Source organism: Lacerta agilis, chromosome 5, assembly GCF_009819535.1.
Source record: "Lacerta agilis isolate rLacAgi1 chromosome 5, rLacAgi1.pri, whole genome shotgun sequence".
Taxonomy (NCBI): Eukaryota; Metazoa; Chordata; class Lepidosauria; order Squamata; family Lacertidae; genus Lacerta; species Lacerta agilis.
The window spans coordinates 12,026,104-12,039,689 of record NC_046316.1 but is presented as its reverse complement, the minus strand read 5'-3'; the positions used below and the strand labels follow the sequence as shown (position 1 = coordinate 12,039,689).

Below are 13,586 nucleotides of genomic sequence, written 5' to 3'. Positions count from 1 at the left end.
GCAGTCATCGAGGTAACAGGGGTTGCCAAGCTTTTTGGACCTGTGGGCAAATCTTGGATTTTGAGTGAGTGCTGAGACTCAGGACAAACTCCACAGCAGCCATTGTGTGACTAACACAAAAGACTTCCACCCAGAAGAGGGGGCATGAGACAGGGTGAAGCTTTTCCCATAATTGTATTTCCATAATAAGAAAGGTAAGCCTTTTGAATTTCTGACTGCCAAACAGCTGTTAAAGGAACAAGAAAATTATTTCCCCTGCCCTGGAATCTAGGGCTGTGCTCTTGCAGGAAGCAAGCCCGTCTTGAGATGTGAATGCTCTGAACCAGTGGTTCCCAATTAGGGGTCCGGGGACCCCTGGGGGTCTACAAAATGCACCCAGGGAGGTCATGGGCCCATCTCTTGCCTCCCTCCCAACTAAATTGCTGTCATTCTTGCATGGTAATATCTCAAATTTTATGGTCTGTTTTAGCGCTGTGCAATTTTTCAGTTTATTGGCCCAAACTGGCTTTGAAATCACACCACAGTAATGATTTTGAGCCAGCAATACACAGCAATATATTGCTTCTCGTGCAAGGATGAGTAGGGCAGCCGATATCAAGGCACCGTTTATATCGCATGAAGATCTCAGCCGATAATGCTGCTGATCTGAGCTGCCTTTCCTCATGCTAAGGGAAAACGGGGCAACTGATCGCTCTCACTTCAAGGCACCTTGGCACTACCTTCCCCTGGCGCTGGGGCGGAGCAGCTTTTCTCAGCAGGAAAGCAGCAGAAGCCACAGTGGACGTGCATTTTCACTGGCTGCCACTGCTAGCTGCCCCACTGACGGCACCTTGATGCACCTACCATCCCCATGCGGTGGAGGTGACTCCGCTTCCTCTCCTCCCCCCCCCATCCAATCTCTATGGTTGCTCCTTCCCTCATCCCCACACCCGATCTCCAATTTCAGACATCATGATATATTGGAATATTGTGATGTTTAGCTGCTGATATATCACAATGTTAAAAACCAGATACCGCTCAGCCCTAGTCTGTTTTTTAGTATACCTAATATCCTTTGCTTATTAGAAACTACCCCACATTTTGTTCAAAAAATTGCTTTGCAGAGGTAACTACCATAGAGTTATCAAAATTTTCAAAAGTCAGTGGTCCATGGCTTGACTTTTGAAAAATAAGGGGTCCTCTGTAATTAGCTAATTGGGAACCACTGCTCTGAACAATTTCCACTGTAGACTCCAGCGTATATATATGTATAAATAAAACCATATATCTTAAAGACACTACAGTCTCCACTGTGCCTCATTTTTCCAAAGGCAACACAAACCCTGGTTAAGTTTCAAGACCCCTGGAATCTCACACGGCTTGGCAGAGATTGGGGTGGCCTGCAACAGTGTGATTCCCTAGCCTCAAGACTCACTTCTCAACTGAGCAGACATTCATCATGTCTATAGTAGAGCTAAAGGTCTGATTCTGTCTTCACATGATTGTGTGCAAGAGCAGTACTTACAGAATACTAAGAGATCCTCCTGCAGAAAAGACTTGGGTTTTCTGATTTGGGTGTCCCTGTGTTGTGTTCCTCAAGGTCTTTCGCATTTGTGTTCCAATAAGAGTGCAACCCATTTTCAGCTTATGTTACCGATGAATGTAATTAAGCAGTTGGGTGAGATGGAGGATGGAGCAGGCTTGTTTTCTCCTACTCCAGAGGGTAGGACCTGAACCCAATGGCTTCAAGTTACAAGAAAGGAGATTCCGACTAAACATCAGGATGAATTTTGTGACGATAAGAGCTCATTGACAGTGGAACAGACTCCCTCTGAAGGAGGTGGACTCTCCTTCCTTGGAGGTTTTAAAACAGAGATTGGATAGCCATCTGTTAGGGATGCTTTAGTTGAGATTCCAGCATTGCATGAGGTTAGATTAGATGACCCTTGGGATGCCTTCCAACTCTACAATTCTATGCTTCTGATAAAAAAAATACTTGCTGTTCTATATGGACATACTGAAAGTAATGGAGAAAACACCCACCCACCCACACCTCCTTAAAACAGAAAAATGATAAACAAATTATAACAAAACCATCCAAGATAACAAGGCTTTCCTAGAAAATGTGAAGCATCACCTGGAAAATCCTTTAGAACCAAAACAGCCTTGTATATTTTCCCAGTGTAAGGAAAACGTATCCTTTCTGCCCCAAGTGTATTTATGTAAAAAAATACCCTTAAAAAAACACCTGTGGTAGATGACCAGATAATATTGGACTACACTGCAGGGTTGTCATGTATCAACATAATTGTCATTATACCCATGTGTGATGGCACATAGCTGTCAACCCTCCCTGCTGTTTCCCAACGCTATAAGGGAATTTCCTGCAAAAAAAGGAAAAGGTTGACAGCTATGGTGATGGGTATAATAATGCTGTTCTAAGTTGCAGGGCACTGAAGTAAGAATATATATGCCTTCAGTGCCACTTACAACTGCTATATTAGGGGTCAGCAACCTTTTTCAGTCGTGGGCCAGTCCACCATCCCTCAGACCATGTGGTGAGCTGGACTATATTTTTGGGGGGGAAATGAACAAATTCCTATGCCCCACAAATAACCTGGAGATGCATTTTAAATAAAAGGACACATTCTACTCATGTAAAAACACGCCGATTCCCAGACTGCGGGCTGGATTTAGAAGGCAATTGGGCCACATCCTGCCCCCGGACCTTAGGTTGCCTACCCCTGTGCTATATCATTAGTGCATGTTACAGGATTGTTGTAAGCTACCTTAAGTGCAGTCCACCCACCAGCACTGTAACTGGACTGTATTGGTATTTTATTTTATTTATTTATTTTCAAAAAAACAAACAAAAACAAAACCCTTTTTAAAGCTCTCCTCATCCCACAAGAAATCAAATATCCACAACTAGTACAATTTGGCAGGGAAGGACCAGTACCTATTTAACACTGGGTAGCTCAATCGCTAGAGCATGAGATTTTTAATCTTCAGGGTCGTAGGTTCGAGCCCCACATTGGTCAAAGGCTTCCAACATTATAAGGATAGTTGGACTAGTCCCTTCCAACTCTACAATTCTATTATTTTTGGTGGGATGGAAGATGACACACTCGCCGCCATGCAACAACAAGCAAGCTGAAAACTCTCCATTGCTCCTCTATGGGCACCTTGAAGAGAGGAGGAAGGAGAAAGTGAAAAGGGAGCTAGGAATCTCCACGGCACTCGGGTTGAACGCGTCACTCTGCTTGTTTATAGTCTATGGTGGCGGCAACCAAAGCGTAGCGGGGGATGGGAGGCGTGACGCGCCTCCTCGGGAAGAGGGCGGAGCACGTGACTCCTCCGTAGCCTCGGCTCAGCCTATCAGCGCGGAGGAGCAGCTTCCACGGGTCCCTTTCGCCGACAAGATGGCGGCCGTAGCAGCGAATTCCCCTCAGAGCGCCGCGACGCCCTCGCCGCCGCCGCCTCCTCCTCCCGCAGCTGCTTCCCCGCCCGCAGCTGCCTCCATCACCGCCGCCGCCGCCGTTTCGTCAGCGCCTCCCGCGGCTCCCGCTCCGGTTCCCCTTCAGGCCGCCCAGGCGCCGGCCCCGACTCCGGCCCCTGCCCCGCCGCCGGCTCTGGCGGCGCCTTTCCCCGGCGGCCGCGCGGTCCGGATCCACCCGGTGGTGCTCGCTTCCATCGTGGACAGCTTCGAGCGGCGGAACGAGGGGGCCGCCCGGGTCATCGGGACGCTGCTCGGTAAGGCCAACCACACCCTTCCGTCCCAACCGCCGCTTTTCCTCGTGGCCGGAACTCTGCACATGCTCAGAAGCCCGCCTTTCGTTCTTTACCTACCTTGCACTCGTCGCTAGGCTGGTAATAATCGGCTTGGAGTTTCGCTGGCTTGCTTTTGTTTTATAACCGACTGGTGTATAGGTTTTATGAAACGGAAGCAATAAATTAATTAACTGGCATAGTTACGTTTTAGTTCGTAGTTGAGTTTTATTTCGTAAAATGTATACACCGCTTGGGTGTTGAAACACAAACGTGGAACTTGGAAGTCAGTCATCTGTGTACTCATTTAAATGTAGCTCTGCCAGTTAATAACTTTATGCTTCCTTTGTTTTTATCCCATAAAATATATAAACCGCTTGGTCGTCAATCAAACTCAAAATTATTATTACTATTTATTAAATTTATATACTGCCCTATATCCAGGGTTCTCAGGGCAGTTCACGGAATAAAATCAAGATGTAAAACCAGCTAGTCATCACCATACTAATGAAAATGTAGCTATGCTAGTTAATATTTTTATGCTTTTTTATTTCATGAAGTTTATACATCATTTGTAAACAACAACAACCCAAACCCTCAAAGCATGTTACAAAAAGATACAACCGGGGAAAAGCTACCATGCATTGAAAATGTACAAGCAAGAAGCTAAAATGCTAAAAGCAGCTGCTTGGCAGCATTTATGTGGTGCTTAGTTTAGACTGCTTTGCAGGGTTACCCACACACCAGGGGATGAAACTGCATGGATTGCAGTTTAAAGACAGGGATGGGGGAGCTTTTGGCCTCTCCAGACATTGGTGGGCTCTAGCTCCCATCATCTCTTGCCTAACAGTAAGTGGAGGGTCATAGGGTCCCATTCCTCCTCTTAAAGTTTTCCAAATGTATTTGACAGGCAGAGGTGAAATTTGAATCTGGGCTTCATGCCTTGTAGCCGAGGTCACATGGCAGCTTTGCTGCTCCGCCGCTCCCGTTTTGTAATGGTGCATTATTTATTGCATTTTGTTCCTGCTTCCTCTGTCAATGTTTGGCTGGTGTGCAGGATCATTCCTGTGAAGTAGCCTCAAAGGCAGCCCACCTGCAGTGGCTGAGCAAGGAATTTGGAAGCCAGATCTCCCTGTTCTGTTCACGTCAACTGTAGTGGCTCTCAGAACACTTCACTCACTGGTATCTCAACCAGTTTTTCAGGCAAGTGGGTATGATTATTCCCATATTGCAGATGGGTGTTGAATTTATGACTTTATGGCAAAGAGACAAGGCAAACCAGGAACTTAGGGATTTGTAGGTCAAGCTGCTAGGCTGTGCTACCTCTTGCATGGTCACATGTCTCAGCCCTAGGATGCCCAAATGCAGTGGAGAACTAAATGTGCTTTAAATAACATCAAGGTTGCAGGTTTGATCCCCTTATGAGACAGCTGCATATTCCTGCATTGCTGGGAGTTGGACTAGATGATCCCCAGGATACCTTCCAACTCTACAATTCTGTGATTCTATGAATTTACGTAGAAGAGGCGATTTTGGAAGAGGATAGCTTGTCATAAAAGGCAAGGAAAAGTGCACCTGATGCATTGTACTTTTCTAAATAGTTTATTGAAGGAACAGGGAGCTCTTTTTTTTTGCACCAGGTCAAAATACTCAGGCCTTATACTGAAAAGTGATCCCATGGGCTAGTGTAAATTATGGCCACAATAAAAAGCATTCTTTAATAGATACTGAAAGAAACTGAAGCTGGAGAAGAAAGCTGGGTGAACGTTTCTAATTCCAACATACTTACTTAGCAAACCTGAATCTTCTGCTTCTTTTGGTCAGGCTTCTCCTAGGTTCTGTGCCAAGGGTGGGAAACCTTCTGTCAAGGGCTGCAATCCACCAGCTGTAAGATGTCAGGGGTTACATTATGTTGGTGACACTGTCAACTTCATCCTCCCTCCGAGAGAAAGCAATAAAAGGGAAAGCACTTTGCATTTTGAGTACATCAAATGCTTTGATACTCCACAGCAGCAACACCCCTAAAAAAAACAAGCCCCTTGCTTCTCCCTCCAGCATCCTAAATTTTGGTTTCTTTCTCCCGACAGACCCACAACACTTTGCAATTGGATTACATCAGAGACTCTTCAGCATAAAGAAGGCATTTTGCCTATTAATCTTGGTTTCCTCCCTCTACCCTCCAGCACTTTTACCTCTCCCTCTAGCTCCCAACAAAACTGGAGAGGCCCATGGCAGGGATCTGGCTGATGCTTTCTCATGGAAACATCTCTCTTAATTTCACAGGCACAGTTGACAACATTCTGGAATTGCAAGGCTTCATGAGCTGAGACCAGCACAGCAGCTGACAATCGCTCATCCTTGTCTTATACCTTAATTACAAAATCTCTCATTACATGATCCTGGGGCCTTGGTTAGAAAGGCTTTCTCTCACGGAAACATGTTGTCCTTAATTTTGCAGGCACCATTGACAAGCATTCAGTAGAAGTCACCAACTGCTTCTCAGTGCCTCACAATGAGTCAGAAGATGAGGTGAGTACCTGCTTCCTCCCCATGCTGTATTACGTCATGTACTGGCCACTCAGAGCTAAGCCCAGTGTGGTGTTGAAATAGTTGATAGCTAGATTAGAGAATTCTGGGTTTTAAAATCCCTGTGACTCTAGTGCAGCATAATTTCTTGGAAATTGGATAACCTGATGATTGTTTGAAATGAAGGCAGGGAAAATATAAGACCATTTGTAGAGAGCAGGTTTTGTGCATGCAGAGTTCCAGGTTTAATCCCCAGCATCTACCATCACAATAACTTAGTTAACAAGGCAGGGAAGACCGCTTCAGGCCTTGGAGAGTTGCTACCATTGCAATAGATGAGACTCACTGCTACAGATTCTCTTACTTTCTTCTAGGTGGCAGTTGACATGGAATTTGCCAAGAATATGTATGAACTGCACAAGAAAGTTTCTCCCAGTGAGATTATTCTGGGATGGTAGGTTGCCATTCTTCTTGTTACAAAAACAGAACAGCATTAATGGACTTTTAAAATTGTTGATGTACAGTGCAAGTTATGCAGGGGCAAAAGTGTGTTTAATCCTGTGTTCCATAACTCATGCCAGAGAAAGTAAAATAAATTGTGACTTACCTAAAAATGGTAGGACTACAGCAATTTCGTGACTTTGATTAGTTCTATGTTGAAGTGTCTTATCTGATCATTTTTTTAAAAAAAAAAGCACTGCTGCCAAGTCCCTGCTTGGGAGAAAGGTGTGGTGTAGTGGTTAAGAGCAGTAGACTCATAATATGGTGAACTGGGTTCTCGTCTCCGCTCCTCCACATGCAGCTGCTGGGTGACCTTGGGCTAGTCACACTTCTTTGAAGTCTCTCAGCCCCACTCACATCACAGAGTGTTTGTTGTGGGGGAGGAAGGGAAAGGAGAATGTTAGCCGCTTTGAGACTCCTTTGGGTAGTGATAAAGTGGGATATCAAATCCAAACTCTTCTCCTTCTTCTATAAACACATTAAATAAATATGTATTTGTTAATATTTATATGCCATCTTTCAAAATCCAAAGTCGTCGTCCCCCCATGATGGCTTACAGTCAGCACAAAAACATTTCAAAAGTATATTTTTGTACCCAACAAGAGACTTCAGTGACTGCAGTAAATAACTGACTGCCCATTTAGTTGGAGGAGAGGAACATCTTGTTCCGTGTAGACGAATTGGTTAAATGGCTGGAGTATCATGTGGCTACATTACTTATGAATGTTGGATGTGCCAGTCTCCCCATACCTATAACATATGTTCACTGTGTAAGGGCCTGGTTCAGACAAAATGACAAACCGTGGGCTTTGATTAAATGAATGAGTGTTTTGTGAGCCTCAGAAGCATATACCTCCCTGCTACTTTTCCTCTCTGCACAACCAAGAGGATATTACAAGCTTATCTGCTTTCACTTTTAGATTAACCACAGTTCTCTATTTTATCCAGACTCTGAGAACTGTGGCTAGTTCTAACTGTAGTTAGTTAAAACAAATGACAATCAAACATTTGATTCTGGTTTATTTTAACTACCGTAAGTGCAGTTTCTGATTGCACCCGCCTTGTACTTTCCCAGCGGAGGTACTGGCAATTCTCTTGCTATCTTTTTTCCTAGTATTTATTTTGTGATGCAACTAGTTTATCAATGAATCATAGAATTGTAAAGCTAAAAGAGGTCACAATGGTAATCTAGTCCAGCCCCCTGCAATGCAGGAATCTTTTGCCTCCAAACAAAGTTATAATATATTTCTTTAACATACTTCAGAGGACAGCACAAGAATGATTTATGGATGTATCTACATCTGAATTAGCATTGTTGAATATATCTCACTGGCATATCTCATCTATGTCTAAAAGGTCTGTGTTGAATGAATGGGGTTCATTGTGTGCTGGTATTAATTAGTTTTAATTATGTTTTTGAAGGTATGCAACAGGGCATGACATCACAGAACACTCCGTCTTGATTCACGAATATTACAGTCGAGAAGCACACAATCCAATTCACCTCACGGTGGACACCAGTCTACAAAATGGGCGCATGAGCATTAAGGCCTATATCAGGTATTTACAAAACAACCTTTGTGTACTGCACTTGTTCTGTCTCCATCTTTGTTCCTTTTAACTAGAAATCTGGTGTTTTACAAAAATAGCCTTTCAAAAACAAGCAAGACAATAAAATAGCAAAAACGAAAATCTAAATGCAATAGACCATCAAATAAGTATGACTATTTGAAATAAAATGTTTTCAAAGCATATCTATAAACAGAAAGACTGAGCCCAGTGGAACGTGCCTGGGAGACTCTCCCTTATTTAGTCGCTACCATGGAGAAGGCACTGTCTGTCTCATATACCCAAGGACATTCAATTTATGAGAACATTCTAGGGCTCCTGACTGTAAGTTTCAAATTAACAAAGGATTTGGAGAATGTTTCAATGGGCATTACAGAGGAAGGAGGGGAAAAAATCTTCATCCTGCTTTTAAGGATCCCAATTGTGTGGATGAAAGCATTTGTTGTAGAGATATGGTCCTTCACATACTATGTATGGAGAAGGGATGGGATGAGAACAGGTGTTAATGTTCTCATTTGTGCTTTCTTCTGTTTCCTTGCTTTTTAATCAGGTATTTGTCCACCGGAGCATTCAGAAGTACTATTTGTATATTTGCAGTTCTTGCCAAAGTTTGGCTTATTGCGTTGCCCAAAGTAGGATTCATAGTTAAACTCTCCTTTCACTAACTCTGAGCTGTGAAACCAAGGTTTGTTCTTGGCGTTGGCTGATGCTTAGTGAAGAGGGAGCTTAACCATGATTCTGGGTTCAGATGACATCCTAAGGCAAATTTAGGCATAGTCTGGTGTAGTGTGGGAAGAAAAATGACCTGGGAAGAGCCAAGTGGTTGTGAGCTCCTCCAAAACACCACACATTTGCACCATCTCGGTAAGCCATAGATTGTCCTGCCATGCCATATGAATCAAGCCAGTGAGACCTCCTAGTGTAACCACCTCCTTGGGTGCTATAAAGCTTCCTCTGAGCCCTTGTTTGTGCTAAGAAAATTATTTTTCCTCTAGTACTGCAATGGGAGTCCCTGGTAAGACTATGGGAGTAATGTTCACTCCGCTCACAGTGAAGTATACTTACTACGACACAGAACGGATAGGTGGTAAGTATTCTTGTACTTGTTTGATACTTGATAAATGTCTTTGAGTAATTAAAGTAGTGTGTACCTGTCCTCCCAAGTTTCCCTCATTATTTGGTGCTGCTCTCTAGTGTGACCAAGAAATGGGTCTAGACCAAAGGTCAGCAACCTTTTTCAGCTGTGGGCCGGTCCACTGTCCCTCAGACCATATGATGGACCAGACTATATTTTTTTGGGGGGGGGGAATGAATGAATTCCTGTGCCCCACAAATAACCCAGAGATGCATTTTAAATAAAAGCACACATTCTACTCATGTAAAAACACGCTGATTCCTGGACCATCCGCAGGCCGGATTTAGAAGGCGATTGGGCCGCATCCGGGCCTTAGGTTGCCTACCCCTGGTCTAGACAGACAAGTAGAGGTTGGCTTGACAGTGTTGTATGGGATAAAGTAATAAGGCATTTGAGAGTGGCCTAACCTGCCACTTAATGCCTGATGCTGATCTTACTAGGGATAAGGAGTGGGGCTTGTGTCCATACCAGAGGTATCCCTGTGATCACCCCTTTGCTGCTCCCTGTATAAGTGAAATAGTTGCCACTCATTCCTGTGGGTGATGCTGACCCTTAGGTTGGAAGACTGGGATTTTATTTAATCCACAGCAGCCATCTGGTTTGCCTGGGGCGAGTAGTTATCAAATGCACATACCTGTTTATTCTGCCGCCAACCTGACTATAATTGTGTCTTCCAGCATTCATAGCACTCCTTTGTGTTGCCTCCGCATATTATCGCCGCTGCCTCTGTGCATGCTCTCTCTACAGTGGTACCTCGAGTTGCAAATGCCTCAGTTTACAAACGCTTCAGGTTACAAACTCCGCTAACCTGGAAGAGTTACCTCGAGTTGATAACTGCCCCAGGATGAGAACAGAAGTTGTGTGCCAGCGGCAGCAAGAGGCCCCCCATTAGTGAAAGCACGCCTCTAGTTAAGAACAGTTTCAGGTTAAGAACGGACCTCCGGAACGAATTAAGTTCGTAACTAGAGGTACCACTGTACTTCCAAGTAGTTGGGGTGGGGGTGGTTTGCTGTGGGTGATTTAGAACAAAAGACGGAGGATTCAGTTACCAACACTCTTTTGTAAGGCTGGAGCTGAATGATGTACCTGTAGAGTAGTTACAAGTAGGTAGCCGTGTTGGTCTGCCATAGTCAAAACAAAATAAAAAATAAAAAAATCCTTCCAGTAGCACCTTAGAGACCAACTAAGTTTAATTACCAGCTGATCAACTAATACATTTTCTTGAATGAACTGACATTTATTTAGCTCATATTAAAATTTTATTTTAAACTATATATATCCTGCCTTTCTGCCTGTCAGTAGGCCTCCAAGGCAGCTTACAGTAAAAAATAAAAACGAACCCACAATAAATGTAAGATTCTTTTTCAGAAATAAGGCTGTGGGAAAGGTATTGTTTTCCAGTTGCTGCTCTTTCAAAGTTCGGCAATGGCCATGTGGGAAAACAGCCTACCACTACCACATGATTTTGTTCCAGGGGTTGGAGAACCTCCTCTTGGGCAGTAGGATGGTTCTGACTTTTCCCAGCAGCAGTGAGGGCACAATGATAGCTGTCTGCTGCTCAGTGCTTAGGTACCATATAAATATTTGGGTCCAGCTGGGTTTTCGGTGGCTGACCAAGGTCTGGTAACCTGGATTGCTGCCCAACAGCTGCAAAAAGGCAGTGGGTGCATAGCTTGAATCTGGTGGGTAGAATGAGGGGCCTTAATCTCCAATTGATTGCTTTTTGCCCCTGCAACCCCCTTCCTTCAGCTCAGGTCCTAGATATATGTTTGCCACATTGTGAGGCAAAGCAGGTAGGAGGAGGGACTTGCAGGGTAACTTGGCTAACAGGAAGCTTTCAGCTGAATAACTAACCATGCAATGGCCAGGGGAAAGAGATGAAGCAGTAGCATCAAATAGTAGTTGTTGAATTCCCACTAGAAAGGGTGTGGCAATGGATTCAGAAGGCTGCATATGAGCAGTGAAGCACCATTATTGCTACGGTACATGTTTTTTAGGCTCAATTTCTGGAATTGGCAGGGGCCGCAAATGCTGCTCTAACAGTCATTCCCACACCCTGTGTCCTCAGTTGATCTCATCATGAAGACTTGCTTCAGTCCAAATCGAGTGATCAGTTTATCCAGTGACCTTCAGCAAGTGGGAGCTGCTTCTGCTCGGATTCAGGATACCCTGAGCACGGTGCTGCAGTATGCCGAAGATGTGCTGGTGAGGATGGTGTTGTGGTCTGGCCAGAAAATAAATGCACCCTTGTTTGTGTGCACATTTATTTTGAATGACTTGTTAACATTGCCTGTCTTCATATCTAGTCTGGTAAGGTGACTGCTGACAACACTGTTGGCCGCTTCCTGATGGACCTCATCACCCAGGTTCCGAAGATTTCACCAGAGGACTTTGAGACAATGTTGAACAGCAATATCAACGTAAGTCCGAAGAGCTGGCTTGTAATAGCATCACTTGCTTGGAAGCTTCCTCCATGCAAGCAGTGTGCCGCAATTGGCTAAGATATAGATGTATAGGTGGGTAAGCTGGTGATTCGTGTTCGGTCTAGTAGCGCCTCTTGTGTGTACTGACTTGCAAGGCTGCCTTAGACCTCTGGTGCAGCAACCTTCCTGAACAACCAGAGGGGGCTTTGAATGGGCTCCCTTTTATGAAGGCTTATTTCCCTGCAAATCAAGAACTTGTGTTGTATTGGATCATATTCTGAAAAGCTGCCCATTTGGATAAAAATATGGTCTCTGACCAGTTCCAAAGTTAGCATTGGGGTGGGGGGTGTGCATACACATGTTGCTTATAAATGGATGGTAGCCAAGTCAGTATGTTCTATGTATAAACTCCTTCCCACAAGCTCCCTTGAATGCTCCTGTGTCATTTTGCAGTCACAGCCTAGGTCTTGACCAGAGCCTTGGTTTACCCAACTGCACACAGCAGTCTTGGACATGTAAAATTATTGGCAGTGGCCAAGCAGTTCAGACTGCATAACTCAAGATAGTGGTGATTACCTCTGGTTCAGGTTTCCTGTCTGGAAAACGGAGGCACAACAACTGTGCAGCCTTTGTGTACAATGGGTCTGGAACATTGGGGCCTGGCTACCCAGGCAACACACCTCCCTGCACCATGCTCTCTTCAAGTCCTTTTGCCCGGTTGGAATGTGTCCTTAGTCTTGCTTGTTTGGATGGGTGTGTTTGTGTATGAAGAGATGTAGCATGTGCATGTAGAAACCTCTCGCTTTTGTATGGTTGGAATTAGTCTACTGTACAGAGAGAAGAGTTTCATTTATTGCTCTGCCCACTTTTGCTTCTGGCCACACCAACCATTGGCAAGCGGCCCCCAGAAGGTTGCTTATAAGGGAATGTGGCCCTCAGGCAGAATAAGGTTTCCCTTCCTGTACCATATTGCAGAGAATGAGGTCAAAATAAGTAGAGCACCTCTCTTCCTGAACTAAATCCCGTTGGTACGAAGCTTCACGATAATGTAACTGTTTGGCAAGGCATTAAACAATCTGGAACTGGGAGCTTATGAGGCTCTGCAGTCTCTTGGCACAACCAGGTGGACCCAAGTATAAATATGCTCCTGCAAATTAACAGATTCTTATTTTATACGACTGTTTTCTGTCTAATCTTATGCATGCTCCTTTCTTCTTTTCAGGACCTGCTGATGGTGACTTACTTGGCAAATCTCACACAGTCACAGATCGCACTCAATGAAAAAATCCTAAACCTGTAATTAACTCCTAACCATCTTAATAGAGGAGAAGGTGAAGAAAACTATGGAGTTGTAACCTTGTCATTCAGTTCTTATAATTGGACTATAACTTTTGAAATGACTGCTAACTAAACTGTCAACTTTATCCTGGCCCCTCTTTCCAACTCTCGAAGAACCACCCCCCCCAAAAAAAACCAGGATCACAAAGAGGAAGATAATAATTAAAAATAAGATAGCAACTCCCAAGCTGCTGAGTCTCGCCCATTTATGTTTAGTTCTTAATAGCCAACCAAGCAAAATCCCATTCTTTTTAATACATTTTTTTTTACAAATCTGTTCTTAACCTCAGCACCTCAGCGCAGAGAAAGAACAACCTAATACTGCAATAACATTTCAAAAACAAACC

The 13,586-nt window shown here is 44.2% G+C and overlaps 1 protein-coding gene across 1 annotated transcript; it reads left to right on the top strand.

Moving 5' to 3' along the window:
* The first annotated feature begins 3,386 nt into the window (after positions 1-3,386).
* Positions 3,387-13,374, top strand: EIF3F (eukaryotic translation initiation factor 3 subunit F). Its single transcript, XM_033148618.1, has 8 exons — positions 3,387-3,732; positions 6,206-6,276; positions 6,648-6,727; positions 8,197-8,334; positions 9,339-9,430; positions 11,547-11,683; positions 11,785-11,898; positions 13,124-13,374. Exons 1-8 carry the CDS (start codon positions 3,402-3,404, stop codon positions 13,199-13,201), a joined length of 1,041 nt encoding a protein of 346 aa, XP_033004509.1. The 5' UTR covers positions 3,387-3,401; the 3' UTR covers positions 13,202-13,374.
* Positions 13,375-13,586: the final 212 nt, after the last annotated feature.